A 22540-nucleotide genomic window follows, 5' to 3' on the forward strand; every position below is an offset into this window, starting at 1 on the left:
TCTTCACCCCTCCCTCCCGCTGGTGATAGCATCGAATGCGGCTGAGGGTGTTCTTTGGGGATGGCTTTTATAATATAAATATTAGAACAAACAATTTTGTATACATTACAACATTGTAATTGATGACTGTTGTAAGTAGGTGTAAAAAGTACATTTTGACATCTTTTTCTTCTTGTAGCTTTTTCCTACAATTGATTATGTTAAAAACAATACTGCAAGTTTTGAACTATAAAGTCGTATTTATTAATATAATCTTTTGAAATCTATAGTAAAAATCACTCCCACCATCCTGATAAAATTTATTATTAATAGTTTATTGTTTTACCGTCTAACCCTTTTTTCTACTCTACATAGCCATGTCTGTCTTTTTAAATACATAATTGTAATGCTATTATATATATATAATTTTATATCACACTTTTTTCTCTTAGTATATCACAAACGTGTTTCTGATTAATTAGGGAGTTTTAATAAGTACATACAAAAGTAGTGGATGATAGCTACTTATTAATATTTTTTAGTATGATAGTCTGGTTTTCTTTCTCAGGAATGGTTTAACTTTTAAAAATTGAATCTGGTGCTTAGGTATATTTAGAAATCAACTAATGCAGTGTGTTTGACATTATCTCTGCTTGAAGCATCAAATTATGTATCCCTAAATCATCTTCAAAGCTGTAGTGTTTTCTCTGTTTTCTACATTTTTATGAGCTCTATTCACCTGCGTGCTTCATTCCTGTATCATCATTCCCTTAAAGTTATGCTTATTTATTCCTTCTTATCTGAATCTATAAATAATAGAAATTGGAGAATAGTGAGGGACTCATATCCACAAGCATCCACAAATCACATATTTCCGCTTCAGTGTAACAGTTCTTTTTTTTTTTTTTTAATAGAATATTAGAGACTTTTTTTTTCTTTTAATTTATTTATTTATGGCTGTGTTGGGTCTTTGTTTCTGCGCGAGGGCTTTCTCCAGTTGCGGCAAGCGGGGGCCTCTCTTCATTGCGGTGCGCGGGCCTCTCACTATTGTGGCCTCTCTCGTTGCGGAGCACAGGCTCCAGACGCGCAGGCTCAGCAGTTGTGGCTCACGGGCCTAGTTGCTCCGTGGCATGTGGGATCCTCCCAGACCAGGGCTCGAACCCGTGTCCCCTGCATTGGCAGGCAGATTCTCAACCACTGAGCCACCAGGGAAGCCCAGTGTAACAGTTCTTGAGCTAATTGTGTTAGCTCCTAAAAATAGTTAGACGCGGGTTCATCTGTGTACAGTGCTATTTTACAATTGGTGACAAGAGTTGCCATTTATTATTACAATAATATAAAATATTAGTGAATTTTGATAATGAGCTATGTGAAAGCCCAAAAATAGCATTGCTTTTTTTTTTTCAACAGTTGCTTTGGGAAGAAATCTAACTTTTTAGAACAGTTTTAAAGTATATGGCTGCCTTTGGCTCTGTCAGGCATTTTAAGAGATAAAAAGAAAAAGTTACAGCCTGCTGTATCTGTTACCTTGCCTTTTGGTTATGTTGATACATTACGGAAAAGCTACCCTATGTTTTCTTTGTCATTGTTTAATATAATTCAGATACTGTTATCAATATTAGTACTAACAAATATTATAGTTATGTTCAACTTATTTCTCTTAGAACTGTTTTCTTCTCACTTTCCTTGAAATTGACAAAAGCATTTAGATATAATTTTGCATCTGCCATGAACCAAACATTCTTCTAGAATCTGAGAGTATAGTAGTGAACAAACATGTTTTTGTGGAGTTTACACTTTGGTGGGCAGGGACCGAAAAAAAATAGTGTCCTTACTGATAAAGTGTTATTTGGACAGAGAACCAAAGGAGGTGAGGGAGCAAGCCATGTTGCATATCTGGAAGAGGAACGTTCTAGGTAGAGGGAACAGTGAGTACAAAGGTCCTGAGATGAGCTCACATCTGTGTGTTCTAGGAATAGCAGATATGAAGAGAACAGGAGAGAAGTACCTGGGGGCCAGGTCAGGTAGGGTTTTACTCTGAATGAGTTGAGAAGCCCATGGTTCTGGGCAGGGGATTGACATGAACTGACGTTTCATTTGGATCACTCGTGGCTGTTACATCAAGGATAGACTGTAGGTGTTAGGAAACCAGTTAGGAGCTATTACAGTAGTCCAAGTGAGATGTGATGGTGGCCTGGACCAGAATGGCTCTAGTGGAAATAAGGAGAAGTAGACGTGAGATGTATTTTGGAGGATGACCAGGAATTGCTGACAGACTTACAGTGGGATGTAAGAGAACTACGTGACTGGCAGAATGGAGCTGCCACTGTTTTAAGGTAAGGAAGACTGCAGGAGGAGTGGGCTTGTTCAGAAGGAGTGGAAAGGACAGATAGACAATTCAGTTCTGGACATATTAAGAGTTCAGTGTTCAGTTCTGGACCTCTGAGTAGACTGGTTGAGTTGACAGCTGAACGTTTTGAGAGGAGAGAGGGAGAGAGGGGAGAGGTTGGGGCTAGAGATAGATATTAAGTCAGATTACATTGACTTTTTGTGTCGACTAATGGAAAATTGTAATTTTGATTATCCTTTTATTTGTAGGACTGTGGTTTGAATACAAAAGTATGATATATCTGAAAATAAGTACTATGGTTTGTGAACTATAATGTAATATTATACTGTGTCTCAGAGTAATGCTATGAAACACAATAATCATAACAGTTGTAACAGATAGTTATAATTCTGAACCAGATAGTTTAATGATTAAAATAATTCTGACATTATAGAATCAATCTTCATTTTGAACCTGTCCAAATGTTTACGTTAGAATTGAAACATATTCAAAGTTAAAATTGTTTATAAGTGATCAAAACTGGGGTGTAATGATGATCTCATACTTTCTTACTGCCATGCTAAAGAATTAAAAATCTAAATATTTTAAGATTAAACAAAACCCTTAATAATGCTATTGCTATAATTATATTTATTTTTATCATGTTACATATTTACAAATTGATGAAAGACATGGTGTGGCAGAGAGAAGGGAAACAAACAAGGCCTGTTTGTTTTAGCCAGGCGAATCTGGATTCAAATTCTGGTTGCACCATTAATTGTATAACCTTTGCAAGACTTGGTTTCCTCATTTGCACAGTGGAAAAGGTAATAGTCTGTTTTAAAGTTGCCAGAGAGATTAAATATACTTTTACACACATAGAACACATAGAACAGCCCCAGACACAGAGTAAATTTTCAGTAAATATTAACTTCTGTTTTCTCTTTAAATATTTGAAGGCTATCATGGGAAATATGGGTACATTTATAGACTTGATTTGCGTTGTATTCATTGAGAGTCAGCATAGAATCAAGCCCAGTTGATCCAACTTTCATGAGTGGGGAGAGATTTTTAGCTCAGTATGTGGAAGAACATTCTAACAGAGTTTTCTAAAATTGTAATGATCTGTCAAATGAGGTAATGCATTTCTGTTATAGCAGTTATTCTGTATAACTGAAAAATCACATTTCCAAAACGTTGTAAAGAAGATTTAAGCTCCAGATAGGTTTTATTGTACTATTACATGATTTTCAAATTTAATGTTCCATTTCCTAATTTGGCCATTATGTGATTTTATACTATTTAAGTTGCTTTATTCCACAAACATCATATTCATCTTTAAGTAGAAGAACTAAGACACAGAAGAACCAAGTTTCTGCTAGCTGTTTGACACTGAACTTACATAGGTGCAATAGAGCCGGTTTTCTGGTGAATTTAATCAGTAAAGATACTCAATCTTGTTCATCCCTTAGGAAAATAATTTGAGACTTTAGTTCCTTATTCTAAGTTATTAACAAAACTACTCAGGTCACTAGAAGTGGTATAGATAAAATTCAGTTATTTTCCAGGCCTCTCCTATTCACAGTCAAAAAAATACAGCATTAAAAGTGCTTTGAAAGTTACCTTAAAAATGATAGCAAATCTTAAGGAAATAAAATGTTTATATGTGTACTTTTAGTATTACAGTGCCTATTTTTGTACTTTTTAGAGCCCACGTTTTATGTTTAAAGTGAAACATGGTATTTGTTTAGCTGGATGCCAACATTCCAGCTAATATTACCTTTGATGTGAGCAAATGAGAAAAGATTCAAGAACTATACTTCATTAATTTTTAGAAAATATTAATTGTAGAAGCATATGAAGGGGAAGTAAGAAAATGCACTGCAGGGCTTCCCTGGTGGCCCAGTGGTTAAGAATCCGCCTGCCAATGCAGGGACACGGGTTCGAGCCCTGGTCCGGGAAGATCCCACATGCTGCAGAGCAACTAAGCCCGTGCGCCACAGCTACTGAGCCTGCACTCTAGAGCCTGCGAGCCACAACTACTGAGCCCGCGTGCTACAACTACTGAAGCCTGCGCAGCTAGAGACCGCAACGAAGAGTAGCCAGCCCCCGCTCGCTGCAGCTAGAGAAAGCCCGCGTGCAGCTACGAAGACCCAACACAGCCAAAAATAAAGAAATAAAATAAATAAATTAAAAAAAAATCCACTGCAACCATTTCATTCTGGTTGACGTGTTTTCTAGTTGTTTGTCATTAAGTCTAATTGTTTAGTGCATACGACTATGTCAGGGCTCACCTTCTACATCAGGCTTATGTTAATGATATTATGATGATGCACGTATTAGCTTTTCCAGAAAATGATAACGGTAGTAGAGTTGGGGTGGTTGTGGTGGGATAGCCATCCTGAGAAATTCAGGTATCTGGTAATTTTACAGCTTCCCCGCTCTGTAGTTACTGGTTTAAAGCTAACCTCCAAGACCTTGCTGTGCTCCAAACAGTTCATACAGCATCAGTTAGATGAAGATTGGTTGGTATTATTAATTATGGGATTTGTTTCTTGGTTTTTGCTCTTTTATGCCTTGTTTATATATTCATATCTACATAGTGTAGACTACAGTTTACAGATTAAATAGGAAAATACTGAAATTAAAAGACTTAAGGAATATAGACAGTTGCTTTCATAACTTACTTTAGAATGAAAAGCCTTAGGTTTTTGGAAGCATTATGTCTCAAAGTAAAACTTTCAAATGGAAATAATTTGCTGATTTTTTTGCCACATTGATTTTGGTATTGATGCAAATGTTATTTATAATATCGAAGTGAGGAAATAGTTTTCTCTTGTTTCCCAGGGGACTTAGTAAATGGTGGGATTAATAGCCACCATCTGTTTAATCTCTAATCAATATTTGCTTAAAGAAATATCTATTTGATAAGAAAATAACTTGTCTCAAATTGGTATCTTATAGAAGATATACAATAATATAACTGCTCTTAAGTTCTTAGGACCTTTAGATGAAGATTTCTGTGCAGAAGATTTTTACTTGTTGGAAAAGATAACATTGACTAATTTAGTAGAGGAAATTGAAGCCATTGTTGAAAATACAGAAGTCAACTCAAAGAAGTAAGTATTTAAAATTGTAAGAGCAATTCATTTTGGAGTTTGGTATTTTGTATCCTATTTTTTCTTTTTAAGATTAGAAAATGTTTCAAATACACACAGAAGATATAATAAAAGACATGTAGAGAATATAAAGAAACAGCGGACGATAACCATTTGCTTACCACTACCAAACTGTAGATGTTAATATTTCGTTTTATTTGTCTTGACTGTCCCATTCTCCTCCCTCCCTAAGAGGTAACCATTTTCTCAAATGTTGTGTGCATGATTCCCATATATGTGTTTATACTTTTGCTTCATATGTAAATATCTATTATTAGTGTTTATTGTGTTGAAGTCTTGACTTTTTTAGAGATATGCTCTTATACATAGGCTCCTTTTGCAGTCTGCCTCCATAAGAGCTTTATCCATGGTCATGTATATAGAGCGAGCTTATTCATTTCAGTTTCTTTTTAGTATTTCGTTTTGTGAATATACTGCAGTTCATTTATATACTCCATTACTGAAGTACAGTTAACTTGGCTTTAGTTTTTTACTATTATGTAAATGCTATCATGAACCTGGTTTACATGTGTCCTTGTACAACGTGTGAGTTTCTGTAGAGTAGAGGAGTGTTGTTATTGGGCTGTAGGATAGATGTACCTTGGGCTTTACCAGATGTTGCTAAATTCTGTCCTTCAAAGGAGTTGCAACAATTAACACTGCCACCAGAAACGTATAAGAGTTCGTTTCCCCAAGTCGTCACCAATACTTGGTGTTACGCAACCTGTTAATTTTTCCTATCTGATGGATGTGAAATTGCATCTTGTTTTAATTTGCACTTCCTTGACTTCTAGTAAAGTTGAGTATCTTTTCATATGATTGTTTTAATTTATGTTTGCTCTTCCTCCAACATGCCTACAATTTTACGTATTAGAGAGTGTGTGGCCAATAAATAAATACCTTAAGAAAGTTTAGGAGTAGATTATGGTTTGGATTAACCCATTTATTTTATGTTTATTAAGTGGCATTAAATTACATTATATTAAATGTAATGCTCTGCGAAAGATATGGTAGGTATTACAAATAAAAATAATATACAGTGTACAGGACCTGTAGTCCAGCAAAACATGGTATAGTAGAGAGATGCTGATAGTACTGACAGGGTTCTCAACCACTCTGACTCTAAATTTCTTTGTTTATAAAATGGAGATGCCTATCTTTTCTCTCTTTCTTTCTTTTTTTTTTTTGGTGGAGGGGGACATTTCTTAAAGTTCAGCTAACATTTTCTGTTCCAGCATATCATTGAACATATACATTTTCTCTATTATGGATTTTTTAATTTGGTTATATTTAATCCAGGTATTTATTTTGTACAAATTTAGTTTTCAAATGAATTTGAAACCAAAGAAATCTGGGCTTCTTAACTATATTAAAAGTTCTTTGAAAGTAGTTATTCTATCATTTAATTTTTGTTCTTCCTGCTCTTCTTTCTTTCCTACATGGGTCCCAGTGCTTGGATATATAACCAGCACTCAGCAAATATGGACTTGAATTGAATGATTCTCCATATTCTTGTAGACACTATTAGGAACACTTATGTGTTTAAATATCATATCAATGATAAGAAAAAATAGGATGACCTTAAAAGCAGCAGTCATTTTACTTTGACAAATTATACAAGTTTGGAAGAAAGGTCATTTATATACAGTTTGTCTATTGGAGATATTTTACATTAAATTCCCCTTTCTTGAGGCATTAATTGTGACATGAAATATGGACCTTTCTTTCCCCCCCAAAACTCATTTATCTTGTTTCTCCAGCCTGAGTGACCTTGTTATGAAAATCGATGCCCTTGTTTCCTCTTTACCTAAACATGCATCTCGGTATGATATCACATTTCTTGAGGAGAATCACAGGTAAGATGTATTAGTGCTGTGTTTTTTTCTGTCACTGCATCCTATACTGAATTATGGTTACCATATGTATTCACAATATAGCAAAAGTTAAAGTAGAATTAAAAGTTGTTAGAGAATAAATGTATTTGACAAGATAGGGAAAAGAAATTTTAGTTAATTATATTCTAGTAAATAAATGGCATACATATATATACACACATATATATATAGGATATGAAGTTTCAAGTAAGTTAAATCTAGTATGATTTGTCTTATTCTCATCTTTCTTCCACATTCAAGATCATTTGGAATTTTTGCAGTATAATCACTATAAATAATAATATCTTTGTATTCTCAATGTATAAAAGGCTCAGTTACTGAAGAATTCTGCTTAATAAGGTGTAGACATGTACAACAGAATGTCCCAAACTGTGTTTTATGGAACATTACTCTGAGATGTTGACAGATATCTTCTGAGGGAAAAACTGTAGTCAAATAAATTTAGAGAATACTGAATCTTTGGGGTGGAGGAGTGAGATTTTCAGTGTGCATCAACATATTGACGATTATGAGATGTGGTGTGGTTAAAAGAAAACAAAAGAAAAGTTCATTTTTGGTAAACTCAGCAGTTGGGTAACTTATTCATGGAGCACTTTTTTTGTTAAAAATTTATTATTTCATAAAAATTAGGTTTCCAAAAAGAGCCATCAGAGAAATACTGTTTTAGAATAATAAACTAGTTCATAATTTTACTGTATAATACTTCTCCTCTAAGATATGTGAAATAAAATTCATCAAGCTCTATCTACATACATAAAATAATCTGAGTCCCCAGCAGGAACTTTTTTTTTTTTAATTTAAAAATTAAGGACCACTTAGAATGGGAAAAAATAATCAGACATTATGTAACTAAACTATAGACATGTTTTATTATCTTTTTCTAATCACTGCTCTTATAAAACTAAAATGAGACAAATTACTTTATCGTAAACTTAAAATGGCTGGCACTTCTAAGTTTTCTGATTTTATGGTAGATGCGATCTTATATTGCTTTTGTTTACTGTATTACAAGATAACACGTTCTTTGGCTGTAGAAGGTCTATCTTTTGAGGTGTCTTCACACCTGTATAGTAGTATCATTCTTAGGAAAAATTACTTTCTAAAGAGAAATTATCTAGCACTATTGGGAATGAAGTTTTTATTTTTTTCAGATAACTGAACTGAGATTCAATACTTTCAATTTTAAGTATTTTAAACACATTTAGAGGAATTCATTTTGCAAACGTCTTTGATTTCTTTAATACCATATGCTGAAATAATTTAACACAAATTATTCACAACTATCATTGCAAACATTAATCACTATACTGTTACATGGTTATGTTATATTTAGGAATTTTGATATGTTTGGAGCTGTTTACTCCCACATTAAATGTCTGAAATATTTGATCTTTCGTAGGTTATTGTTGTTGTAGTCTCTGCTTTCTTTCTTTAGCTCTCACATCAATCAATGTGTCCTGCTGCTTTTAAGCCTTCTTTTATATAGAAGAAGGATATGATGTGACTTTGTGACAGTGGTTTACAATTCTCCAGTTTTTTTCTATTTATTTCTGGGGCATTGTTACAAATATTTATAAGTGGATGTGTAGTATATGTGTATTGGTATGCATCTGTGTTTATACACTAATACATACTCATCTAATGCCTGCCTTTTTTAAAATGCAAAGTCAGTAATCTTCCATTTTTCTGAGTTCATGTGTATAATTTAGGTGTTTAACTTTTCCTTCTGTGTGTTTACACATGTTGGTATGATCTGTTTATCCAAATCAACTTTGGTTGTATGGCATAGCATGAGCTTTCTTGTCAAAAAAAAAAAGAACAGCTTTTTGATCCCAGTGTACCACTTACCTAGCTATGTGACCTCTCTTAGCCTCAGTTTCTTAGTCTATAAAATATAGATGATGATCCCTACCCTTCAGGGGTTTTATGAGATTCAGGCCTACTGTCTTAAGTATAGTAGATATTTATTTAATGCATTGTAGCTATGTGTATTTGTTACACTCCCGGGAGGGGGGCAGGCAAGGGACAGGGATCCGGACTCCTGAGCCAGAGACGTGGGCCCGGCCCAGAGGGCAGGGTGGGTGTCGGGGTGGAGCTCAAGGACACGGGCCCCAGCAGGCGTGAAGCTGGAGGAAGTTCCTAATTCACGTTGAATGCTGTTACTTCTCCCCGGAGGGCTGCCGAGGCTGGGACCTCAGAGACCTCTGAGCCTGCACCTGGGCCGGGGTGGGGAGGGCCTCAGCCCAAGGATGCCATTGCATTTGGGGATTTTTCACGTTGCCTATTTATGAATATATAAATCTTTATAGCGAATCTATTTTTTAAAACATGGAAAAGTTGCCTTTATGGAGACTTAGCAGAGCCAGAGTGTACGCATTCCTAAACCATTAAACGTTTCTGTAACGAAACGTTACAGAGGTGCTTCTCACAACTTGGAAATAAGAGAAATAAGATTGAACCTGAAAGTTAAGCCATAAAATCAACTCGTATTAATCAGGGGAGAAATGTGAATACTTACCTTAAATGTAGGATCCAGGTCAGCAAGACTTAATGATAATCTGATTGAAGGTCTTAATTTATTGAAGAAACAATGACCTTGTTGGATTTCATTTGTGTTGGAAGCCTAGAAAAAGAGAGAAGCACATTAGCAATGCTGGGCTGTGTAGTCTGGGTCAATCAGAGCAGTAGAATCACTGTTGCACACACACGTGCATGTGTGGTATATATGTATGCATATGTATATTGGGAAGCGTATAGGTAAGAATTTATGTATGTATGTATGTGTGAATGAATGAATTGTTATAGGATTTGACGTTACACAATTGTGGGAGCTGGTTAAGTAGTCTCTGTAAGGCTGTTGACTTCTGATACTGGAACTTTTAGTTCACAGGGCAGGCAATTAGGAAGAGAGGTAGTTGTCAAGAGGGGAGAGAGTTGTCAAGAGCAAGCTGGAACCCCGCAAGTATGGACTGAAACCTGTGTCAGTTCTTGTTGCCTCTGACCTTGGTACATAGCAGGTGTCCTGCAGAAGATGGGAGCCCTATCACAATGCTGAACACACACGTGACCTAGGAGTCAGAGAGTAGAAGGAGGATCTTGGGGAAGGTAGACCCAGTGGGGGCCTCATGCCAACGACGTTGAGTAAGCAGATCAGTAACAAAGTGTATGAGCTAGAGAATGGCTGCCGCCCCCCTCCTGCCCTCCAGATATCCTGAGAATCTCTCTTCTGCCCCACCCACCAGAAACGTGAAGGAAAGGGAATTCTGGAAAATGTCGTTCAGCCTAACCAACACACATACTACATAGGAGATGTAGGAACTATGGGATTCTGATTCATAGAACCTCACAGAATTGGCAGTAGTCTGGGGGAAAAGACTTAAAGTAGCTGTAAACAGATGCCTGCTTTAGCCATAGTAATGTCTCATGAAGCATATAGAAAACAACCAATTTTGACTAGTGCTACAAGTCTGACAGCAATTTGTAAAATTTTCACCAAGAAAACTAAAGGAATTAACCATTGTAGATAGTCTCTTTAATTTAAAACATCTGATTTGTAGCCCTTGTTTCTAGCAGCAATTATCTACCAGGATTTGTTGTCTGATTCTGACGCTCCTGTTTAAACATTATTAAATCTTATCAACTGCATATAAAATAAAATGTCTTTCATCTCTCTATGTCAGAAGACCCATATTTGAAGTGAATTTTATATTAGCTTTTATTTGATTGCTGAGAAATTATTTCACTGCTGAAGTCTAGATATTTATAGTCTTCTTGTACCAAAGAAGACTAAGATCCCTGTAGTCTTACCAGGGGTACAGTTTGATTTGGTAATCTTTTTACCTTTGTAATATGTAAGATATTTAATTTATACATCTCCAAAAAAACTGATTTCCTATGTTATTGTAGTGTTAAAACAGTAATCAATTGGACTATTCTGTACTTTTAATTAAATATATCCTTTAAACTTTTCATTAAATTAAATATAGAATGGATTATCTCCTACTGGCCTTTTCTGTGCTTTTAATGATTTTCCCAACATTTTCCTTTAAAGATTAGTCCATCTTCTAACTTAGCTCAGTGAAAGACAAAATGGAAAGGTCAGAGGGGAGGAGGTGTGGAGAGGATGACTTAGGTCAAAATAATATGAAAAATTTGGGTGTTTTCCCCCCGAGCTTTCCTGTTATAATATGTTGGGTTTTTAAAACTAGTACATTTAATAGAAGTACTGAATAGTTAATTCTGTCATTCTCAAATCTGAGAAAATATATTTAACACAAAAGCATCTTTGTTTTATTTTTTTACATTGTATGATCCATGAGAATTTGGGGGGCTTAAAATTATCAAGAGTTTGTTCACTATAATAGTATAGTTCTTTGAAGAGTTTTTTAAAAATCATTCATCCATAATTTCTTACTTTCATTTTCTCTAATTCTTTGCAGTTTTCTAATTCATTGAATGCAAACATTAGACTTTTAAATTTGCATTTTCTTCTGTGAAATAACCAGGATTTTTTTAATCCAGTGAGAAAGAAAGAAATTTATAAGAATGTACGTAGCTAAGATTAATTAGGCAATTGAATAAACTTAACTGACCATTGTTCATCTTATTTTTTATTTTTCTAGCATTATAAAGATAAATTCTCAGGAGAGTGATATGTCCTTTGATGTCATTGCTATTGTTGATCCATTGACAAGAGAAGCACAGAAGATGGCACAGTTATTGATTGTAAGATATCATATTTTATGAAATATTATATATATTTATTATATGACATATACTACTTTTATTTTGAAATTTTTTCAGGTCTGTTTTCAAGTATAATCAAATGTTTGCTCTTGATTCTTTATTTCATACAACATTCTAAATAGATTGTCATATTTCAGTGTAGAAAATGAAATGATAGAGGTATGCCTATGGTGTTATGGCAGTACCAGGTTAGGTGTTAATGTGGACGTAATTGTTGTCCCCATCGCCCCCAAAATTCATATGTTAAAGCCCTATCCCCTGTGTGACTGTATTTGGAAATAGGGCCTTGGGGAAGTAGTTAAGGTTAAATGAAATCCTATGGGTTGGGCTGTAATGCAATAGGATCAATAGCCTTATAAGAAGAGGAGAAGAGAGATCTTTCTCTCCCCACAGACATAAAAAAGAGTTCATGTGAGTACACCACCACCTGGCAGCCATCTACAGGCCAGGAAAAGAGCCCTCTCCAAAAACTGAATATGCCAGCACCCTGACATGAAATAAATTTCTGTTGTTCAAGCCACCCAGTGTTTTGTTACGGCAGCCTGAGCTAACTAATACAAGCATCTTCCCATCGTCATCTTTCTTACCCCAGGTGTGGAGAATGGCTTCTGGAGAAGCTGATGTCTAAGCGTAATTAGTATAATAAGCTTAAAGTATAATAAGTAACATTAGCCAAACAGGTGAAGCTAGTGGAAGAAAGACCATGAAGGCTATGTTCAAGAGGTTTGGCCACTGTAACAAAAGCAAAGTAACAGTGCCTTCAAGTCTGAAGTTGATTTCTGTCATCTCCCCATCCAAGTGTAAGCCAAGGCAGCTCCACACGTGAGGGACTCAAAGACACCTTCTGTACTGTTCAGCCATCCTCATGAAGCAGCTTGTTTCCAGCAGTCTAAGATCACAACATGATCTCTGTACTTCTGCAGCGGGAAGGGGAGAACAAGGGCCCAACCCCAAACATATTCCATCCAGTTGCATCCCTCTGACCAGAATGTAGCTAGCCAGCCGGCTGCACCTAGTCACAAGATTCTTCCCCTAGGAAAGTAGAGGAGAATGAATCTTAGGAGACAGATAGCAGACTCTGGAAGGACATTATGTGGCTTATCCTTGTACTGAAAATTTTAAAAATTCAAATTGTGATGCAGCTTTCAGTAGTTAAACTTGAAGAAGCTGGTTATGTTGGAAGGCTATATATTTTTTTCTGATGATGTTTAAAGTTTGGGGATACTTCTGTTTGAAATTACTCAATACTCTTTTTTTAAAGACACATCAAAAAATATTGTCAGAAGAGGAAACTATTTGTTCTTTGACAGTTTACTTTTGGAAACAGGCAAAAGTAATTAGATATTAAGTCTGGTGAAAATGTAAATGATCAAGCTGGGTCATACTGGTGTATATTCTATCAAAATTTCAAAATGTTCCTCTCAGAAATTAGTTTGCCTTTTCAAATCGATTAGGAAAAATGGGTAATAGGTATCTGTTATAAATGCATTTATTAATGTGTACAAATAATTTTGGAAACCCGTTGCCATTCTACCTATTCAGTGTATAATCAGGGCAGACTTAATTCCACAGCTGATTTAATTGCCTCATTCTTGCTTTCTGCATTTGTATACCTTCAAACTTTAACTTCTTTAGACATGCTATTCATATTATTCTTTAGAAAACAGAAATCAGTAATCATACCTATGAGGAATGGAGGTAGTATGATTCCCTATTCCTGTGGGGATTCATTATTCAAAAAAAATTGCTTACCTCTGAAGCTTTTATGTAAACATAGAATTTAGGAATAAGAAGTATGGGTTATACAGAAATATAAAATATGGAATTGCATTCCAGTTTACATCATTGGTAATAGTAGCATACTTTGTTTCTGAGCAACTCAGAACTTCACATAGCTTATTATTTCTTACTATAGAGAAAATTTATGCTGTAAATTTGTGTTATAAAGCATAAATTAATTTCCTGGAAAAAATGGTTAGTGTCTCATTTAACACTTGGAAGAAACAGTGGCTCAGCAGCCTCCATTGTAGCTAATAGGAGTGATAGAATGGGAATTAAAACTCAAAGCTCTTAAACCCTTGGGCTGTACAATTCTAATTTCTCCTCAAACCTATATCCTTTCCCTTCCATATATCTGTTTTATTCTTCTCCTTTTACCTATGTCCTTTGTTGTCTAATATCTTTCAAATCTTCACTGACTTGTTGCCTGTATGGAGGTGGGGACTATGAAAATTAATAATTCTCCTACTTCGATGCTCTAGGGCAGGGGTCCCCAACCCCGGGCCACGGACCAGTGGCGGTCCGTGGCCTGTTGGGAACCAGGCCGCACAGCAGGGGGTGAGCAGTGGGTGAGCAAGCGAAGCTTCCTGTGTATTTACAGCTGCTCCCCATTGCTCGCATTACCGCCTGAGCTCCGCCTCCTGTCAGATCAGCAGTGGCATTAGATTCTCAGGGGCGTGAACCCTACTGTGAACTGCGCATGAGAGGGGTCACGGTTGCGCACGCCTTATGAGACTCTAATGCCTGATGATCTGAGGTGGAGCTGAGGCGGTGACGCTAGCGCTGGGGAGCGGCTGCAAATACAGATTATCATTAGAGAGAGGTTTGACTGCACAGAGACCATAATAAATGAATTGCTTGCAGACTCATATCAGAACCCTATCAGTGAGCGGCAAGTGAAAACAAGCTCAGGGCTCCCACTGATTCTGCATTATGGTGAGTTGTATAATTATTTCATTATATATTACAATGTAATAATAATAGAAATAAAGTGACAGTGAATGCAATGCACTTGGATCATTCCAAAACTACCCCCCACCCCGGTCTGTGGAAAAATTGTCTTCCACGAAACCAGTCCCTGTTGCCAAAAAGGTTGGCGACCGCTGCTCTAGGGAAATAAAAAGAAAAGAGAGTATTTTATCTGTATGTAACCAAGACCTTCCTACGTCTTTTACACTGTAGATGAAATTCCAAAAGGATCAGGGCACCCTTGCCATCGTTGTTGTGAGGTCACCACTTTGTCTTTGAAGTCAAGGTTCTAATAAGTATTTTACTTGTTCTTCAGTAGTAAGGAAATTTGGATACCAATAAAGAAAGTCACACTGGGCAAAAGGTAGGCAGCATAACCTTTGGGCAATGAAATCAACTGTGTGGATTCAAATCTTACTTCTGCCATGACTTACTGTGTGATCTTGGGCAAATTACTACATCTGTCTGTGCCTTAGCTGTGTGAAAGTAGCTACCTCAAAAAGATGTTGTGTGAATCAGATGAGATAACGGATGTCAAGTATTAATGTAGTAGCTGGTAGATAGTAAATGCTCAGTAAGTGTTAGCTATTAATTTCAAATATGGAAATTTTTTCTAATAGGTACTTGGCAAGATTATCAACATGAAGATAAAATTGTTCATGAACTGTAAGGGTAAGCTTTCAGAAGCCCCTTTGAAGAGGTGGGTCTACGTGAACATAATTTCATTTTGAAAAATTTGCAAATGCTAAAAGGAAAAAAAGGAACATAATTACTGCATCTGTTGTTTTTTCTTCACAAAATGTTTAACTGAAATAGATCAGAAGATCAGAGATAACTTATTAACCTTAATTGATATAAAACTAAAGTAACCTAACCAGTAAAATTGACCCAGTCTAATTACAGAATTTACATGGTTTTATGTTCATCCGTGGGTGTTTTTAAAAATGTGATCTAGGAATACCTATTTAGAAATATGCAGTGGGTTCCGCAACATGGATGGACTTCGAGATTATCATCCTAAGTGAAGTAAGTCAGAAAGAGAAAGACGAGTACCATATGATATCATTTATATGTGGAATCTAACATATGATACAAATGAACCTATCTACAGAACATAAACAGACTCACAGATATAGAGAACAGACTTGTGGTTTTCAAGGAGGAGGAGTTGGGGGAAGGATGGATTGGGAGTTTGGGGTTAGCAGATACAAATTATTATATATGGAATGGATAAACAACAAGGTCCTACTGTGTAGCACAGGGAACTATATTTAATATCCTGTGATAAACCATAATGCAAAAGAATATAAAAAAGAATATATATACAGTATATGCATAACTGAATCACTTTGCTTTCCCATTTGTTCTGAATCCTTGCTTTATCACATAGTTCCTGGTTCTGTATCTCTAACCTCTCTACTAGCCCTCTTCTTTCAGTCTTAAGAGTTATTCAATTTTTAAAAAGAAGTAAACTGCTCCCTTAACTTCCTCTCCTCTGGAGCCCTGGCTTTTCCTCCTCTTCTCCAGTCTTTGTCATCTCAGCTTTGCAGAAGTGTGGCCAAGCCCCCTCTTCATCTCTCATTCACTGGTACCTCCCACTGAAGTTGGGCTTTAACTGAATCACAAAGAAATTGCTGTTTGCAACATCCATGGGATACTTCTTACTTAATGGTGTTTCTGCTGCATTTGACAGTACCAGGTACTTGGTTTGGACTGTGTTCTCTCCAGGGTCTCCTCTTACCCACTCTTCTTTTTTGACTCTGCCGGCCTGCCTGCCATAGGCAGCTTCACGGCTGCCAGTGATGACCGCCCCTGGGGTCACACTCAGCGTAGATTCTCCTTGAGTGCGGGCTGCACCTGGTGATTTGCTTTCAGTGAACAGAATATGGCAACAGTGATGGAATGTCTCCTCTGCAATTAGGTTGTAAGAGGCTGTGACTTTTGTCTTGCTGGCGTTCTCTCTCTCTTGCTCTTGTGTGCTTCTCTACGCTTGCTGGAGATGCTCTTGTGGCAAGGACTGAAGGAGGTCTCCAGCCAACCACTAGTGAGGAACTACTGCCCTCATGCCAGTGGACCTTGAGGAGCTGCAGGAGCCGAGGAGTGGCTCCTTCCCCCATGGAGCCTTGAGATAACCACAGCACAGCGGACACCTTGATTGTAGCCCCAGAGTAGTGAAAGTCAATGTTCTTAGTATTATAACTGTTTCTTATTATGTAAGATACTAGGGGGTGAGGCTAAATACATTAAGATTGCTGGTACTTCTAAAAGCTCTATTAATAAGCAGCTGCTTTAAACTCACTCCTGTTTGTTTTTAATTGCACTTTTTAAATTAGTGCCAGAATTTTAGCTTAAATTTTACTTGCTTTCTGGTTATCATTTCTCTTCATGTTCTTAATGGTGCTAAGAGCTAATAAAAATCACTAAAAATAGACCATGCGCAAACTTTGAAGAAGGATCAGTGAGTGAATACAGATCATAAACTGCTGGAACCTGCATAAGTCAGTATATCTTACAGGGATTCTAATCGTGTTCATTAAGAAATAATTAACAAGGGTATATAATATACACAGTCTTATAATAGATAACAGTGTAAACAAAATAATGATTGCCTACCATTTACATAAGCATTAACTTCAGTATAGCGTGTTTTTAGTCTTTAAGACTTTAGTGTGTTTTACTTCTTTAGCGTGTTTTTAACTTAAGACTTTCTGGTCATGTTTTTAAGCCATTTTCAATTTTAAAATATTTTAGAAGAAATCTCAGTTTTGGTCACACTACGTATTTTATTTATGTTCTACCAACAGCTTTTACCGTTTTGTTCTGGAACCGGAACTGATGTTACCACCTAATGATGTTACTGGACCAGTGGCAAAATTCTTGGATATCCCTGAATCACCCCTTCTAACCCTCAACATGATTACTCCTGAAAGCTGGTTGGTTGAAACAGTACACAGCAACTGTGACCTTGATAATATTCATTTAAAGGATGTAAGTTATAAAGAAAGAGGAATAGGATAAATTCTTATGAGCTATTATTACTGTACCAAGTGCATACTCACTGCTCACCAGAATTTTCTACTTTATGATTCTAGGTCCTGATCCAGTCTTTCCTTTGATTTTTGAGTTTCCCTAACTTCCAAATTCAGCTTCTCTGGTTTTATGGGTTCTTAAGTGCCCTCACTGTTTTTGTTGGTTCAGAAATGCTACCCTAAGATGAACAATGTAGAAACTATGGAGACAGATGAATGGCAGTTTAGGACAAAACCATTAAGTACCTTTGCCCTTCAGGTTTTGTTTTTAACTCAGAGAGGGACAGTTTCACCTGAAATTCTTTTTTGCCCCACAGCTCATAGCCAGAGGAAGCAGTTCTAATGCGATTAGGGTAGAAAGCAGGAAAGAGTTTGCTCATATACTTCGGGCTGAGTGCACTCTTTCCCACCACCTCCAGTGTGACCCTTGTCCAGTAAATGACCAGACTTCTCTTCCCCACCTGTAGTCATTCAATCCACAGCACACACACACAAAAAACAAAACCACCGAGAGGAGACTATTTTATAATATTCGGAGTCTTTCCAAACATTCTATTCAAAATTGGAAAGGCATTCAGAAAGCACAAAAAAAACAGAAGCATTTTAGGAGAGTTTACCTAGAAGACAGGTATCTAGAAACTGGGGGGGCTGGGGGCAGTACTTCCTTCTCACTGCCCTCCCCCTTGCCTGGTCCTGCACAACCTCTGACCTATTTCCAGTTCTGCATTTGACAGCTCCTTCAGAAGGTAGCCATTAACCTTGACCCAGGCATAAACATTTTACCTCTAATAATTTGGTGAAGATAGTTCATTATTTGTTTCTCATGCTTTTCATGTGTTGCTTTTTGTCTAAAGATTTTCCTTCTAGGCAGCTTTCTTCTGATTCACTCATATGTGTAGATTCTGTGGGATCCTGAGTCACTTCCCTGGAACACACTCACCTATACGACCAACTTTACCCACCGGAGAGGAACCTAAAACTCAGTCATAGCAGTCATCAGAAATCGGTCCTTCAAATTGAGGGAAAAAATAGAAAGAGAGCAAAATAATGAAATCCATGAGGGAAAGTTCAGAAGTGTATTTGGCATGAAGTAAAAAAAACCCTGTTTCCTCCATGATTAGTTGGATCTCTGTTGGTCTATTGGTTCTTCATTAAGAGAGTTCAGCAATATATATCAGTAAATAACTTTAAAGATTCTAACCAAAAGGGTAAAAAGTTTGCGGTGGGAGAATTAATGCAGCTTAAAGATTTTAAATTGAGTCTGCTGGTAAAAAAATTTTAGTTTCTATTAAACGGTTAATAGAGATTAAACATTTTGTTGTGAGTGGCAAATATAGCAATGCCTTTTTAGAACCTATTTAAATGAACAGTATTTTAGAAGATTAAAATAAACAGAAATAATTTCCCCTATCATCGTAGATTATATGAGTAAACAAAAGGAAATTACAAATTCTAGCAGCTGTAAAAGTTAACTACCTCTAAGGCTCTTCTCTTCCACTCTGTGCTGTACATACTTACAGTCTTACCTGCAACTATCCTAGAAAAATATGAAATAACAAAGACGTGCTCAAGTAGAAAGAAGGAGTTGTAGGTAAAGGAAAAAAGTGAAACTAATAATGAGAGATGTGTCACTACGCACTAGCTTGTATAGTCAGTACTCCTTGCTACATCTAATTCCCGAACATTATATAACCACCTGAAAAAAGCTTGATCTAGAAAGATTCTTCCTTCCCAGGTCTTTGTTCACATGGTTTATTGCACAGCCGGCATTAATGCCATTATCAAAGGTGACAGAAGTGGTTCTAGGAAAGCTTAAAGTGTGACAGTTACTTTTACCTGGAGTTCAGAGGTGGTTCTCAGAGCTTGTAACTAGAACTGCATACAAAGGCTCTCCGGTTATATTTCATCATAGCCTTTATCTGACAGATGTCAAAATACCTGAAACAGTAGTGATTGTTTACCCAGTAAAGAGGAAGTGAGTAAATAAAAGATTGCTGAAGGAAAATGGTATGTGGCTGTGTTAAAAGGAATTCACAGAAAAATGCATTAGCCCCTTTTGAAATATAAATAATTTAGACATCAGTTTTATTGACAAGGCATTCATTACCAATGTAATTGTCAAAGAATTCCTATTTGAATGCCATAGATAATGTTAATAAACCCAAATGTTAATCTTTATAATCAAACTTATACTTTTATTAAAGGAGGAAGCTAAATTCTTAACTATTCAGTCACAGAACAATACAATAAATACTTCTATTTAGAAATACTAATATGCACCAAAGTTATATTGGAAAGATATTAAATTCATGTCTCATGTCAATAGTTAATATTTAGAACAGATAAATAAAAATATAAAGAAGATGTAAACATCAAAAAAGATCACTAGCTTTCCTATTCTTGCTAAAAATAAACCTTGATAATAGGAACTAATTTAACTCAAATCACCTTTATGAAATTATTATAAAACTTTAAATATACACAATTTTAAATATTCACTAGAAAGTACTCCTTGAAAAATGAATTTGCTATTTTTAGTGTTGTGGTTTGAATAAGTCAACACAATTGATGCCTGTTATACAAATATATAAGGAAGAGAAATTTTCGCATTAATGTATTATAAATGAAGATATTATTTAGTTACAAACTGATTGAATGTGTTTGAACTCTGCCCTGATATCTAATTCATAATTTAAAATAGTTAAGCTTTACTTCATAATCACTCTGGGGTAGTTTCCTTGTCTGTAAAGTGAAGGAGTTAAGCTAGATGATCTCTAGGATTTCTCATATTCTGAGACTATCCCATGGAAATCTTTCTATCCAAAATGCTGTAAGGATTGTGGATACAGGTTAATGAAGTATATGAAGTTCATCACTAGAGTAGTAATAATTCAACAACTAATTCAGAACTCAACTAAAGTCGTTGAAACAAATGCTATTTTCACAGAAGTTACTTATTTCATGTTCTTAAAAACAGTAAAATTATAAGAACAGGGCTCAAGAAAGAAATACTGTACACAAGTGCTATAATTATTTCTGTAGTAATTATAGTCAAAGAAAAACAACTATACAGTACAGAATATTTTCAAATACTCTGTATGCTAAACACCATTAAAAGTAGTATCAAAAACCTCATAGTGTGGGGCTTCCCTGGTGGCGCAGTGGTTGAGAATCTGCCTGCTAATGCAGGGGACACGGGTTCGAGCCCTGGTCTGGGAAGATCCCACATGCCACGGAGCAGCTGGGCCCGTGAGCCACAATTGCTGAGCCTGCGCGTCTGGAGCCTGTGCCCCGCGACGGGAGGGGCCGCGATAGAGAAAGGCCCGCGCACCGCGATGAAGAGCGGTCCCCGCACCGCGATGAAGAGTGGCCCCCGCTTGCCGCAACTGGAGAAAGCCCTCGCACGAACCGAAGACCCAACACAGCCAAAAATAATAAATAAATAAATAAATAAATAAATAAGAAAATCCTTTAAAAAAAAAAAAAAAAAAAAAAAAAAAACCTCATAGTGTGAAATAAAATTAGATAGATAGCATCATTGTCTTATCTGCTCAACAAAATTTGCCAGACTATATAAAAATCACTTACCATTTGATTTATTTTTATGTTTGGTTATGTTTTTCGTGTGATGTAGAGTAAAACTTTCTCCCTAAAATATTTATTATAACATTTGCAATAGAGTAAAATCTGGAAACATTTGGAATGTCCAGCCATTTAAAAGGATGTTTTAAAAAAAAGACATGTTCTTAGAAAACTATATTTAATGAAAAAGGTTATACTTTCTTAGAAAAAAAATTATGGAGGAAAAGTAGAAATCAGTGCATTGATGTGTATATGAATGTTCAGTCTGTAGGTAGTTTCTATTTTTTCCCTTTTCCACTTTCTTATATTTGCTAAATTTTCTTTAATGAGCATATGTTTTTTGGAGTGCAAAACAATTCACCGTTAATTTTTTTTAATTGCAAGAAAGGTGATAATGATGACAAGTTGGCCTTCTTGCCAGGTCTGAAGCAGGAGATCTAGGGCACAGCCAACGAAGCAGATTCTTTGAGTGCTACAACTCACCGAGCCACCCATCCATTCTCAAATCTCTCCTGCTTGTGATTTTGGTGCATGTATCATGATGTTGGAGTAGAGCTGATGTCATGGGAAAGGAAGAAAATGCATCATGAGCTTTAGTGTTCAAGAAATTGATTCAGCTATTAGATTCACTTGTCTAAAAGAAAGACTTGAGGTTGCCCCCCAAAATACATTGGCTAATATTAAAATAATCACATATATTTATTACAAAATTTACATTATGGGAATTACTAACACCAAAAACAATGACATATTTCCTCCATAGATTGAGAAAACTGTCACAGCAGAATATGAACTAGAATATCTACTGCTCGAAGGACATTGCTTTGACATAATCACAGAAGAACCTCCTTGGGGTCTGCAGTTTACACTGGGCACAAAAAATAAACCTGTTGTGGTTGATACAATAGTGATGGCCAATCTTGTAAGTATTATACATACTCAATGGATGATACTTAATTAGATGTTTTGGTGAAATCCTCCAAGTTTTCCTAATAATATGAAATAATTTGTATCCTACTGTTACTGAACAGCTCCCAGAAGAAAATCCTTGAATAAGGTAATTAAATAAAACGA

At 36.1% G+C, this 22540-nt stretch overlaps 1 protein-coding gene across 2 annotated transcripts in view; it reads left to right on the forward strand.

The window, feature by feature from the left end:
- The window catches only part of UGGT2 (UDP-glucose glycoprotein glucosyltransferase 2), a 190299-nt gene that overhangs the window by 118612 nt on the left and 49147 nt on the right, over positions 1–22540 (forward strand). For both annotated transcript variants that reach the window (XM_057533190.1, XM_057533189.1), the window contains exons 23-28: positions 5303–5427; positions 7227–7322; positions 11984–12086; positions 15476–15555; positions 17660–17843; positions 22230–22388. In XM_057533190.1, the coding sequence (XP_057389173.1) occupies positions 5303–5427; positions 7227–7322; positions 11984–12086; positions 15476–15555; positions 17660–17843; positions 22230–22388 (747 nt within the window). The remainder of the gene's footprint in view (positions 1–5302; positions 5428–7226; positions 7323–11983; positions 12087–15475; positions 15556–17659; positions 17844–22229; positions 22389–22540) is intronic.

Source organism: Balaenoptera acutorostrata, chromosome 18 (assembly GCF_949987535.1).
Source record: "Balaenoptera acutorostrata chromosome 18, mBalAcu1.1, whole genome shotgun sequence".
Classification (NCBI taxonomy): domain Eukaryota; kingdom Metazoa; phylum Chordata; class Mammalia; order Artiodactyla; family Balaenopteridae; genus Balaenoptera; species Balaenoptera acutorostrata.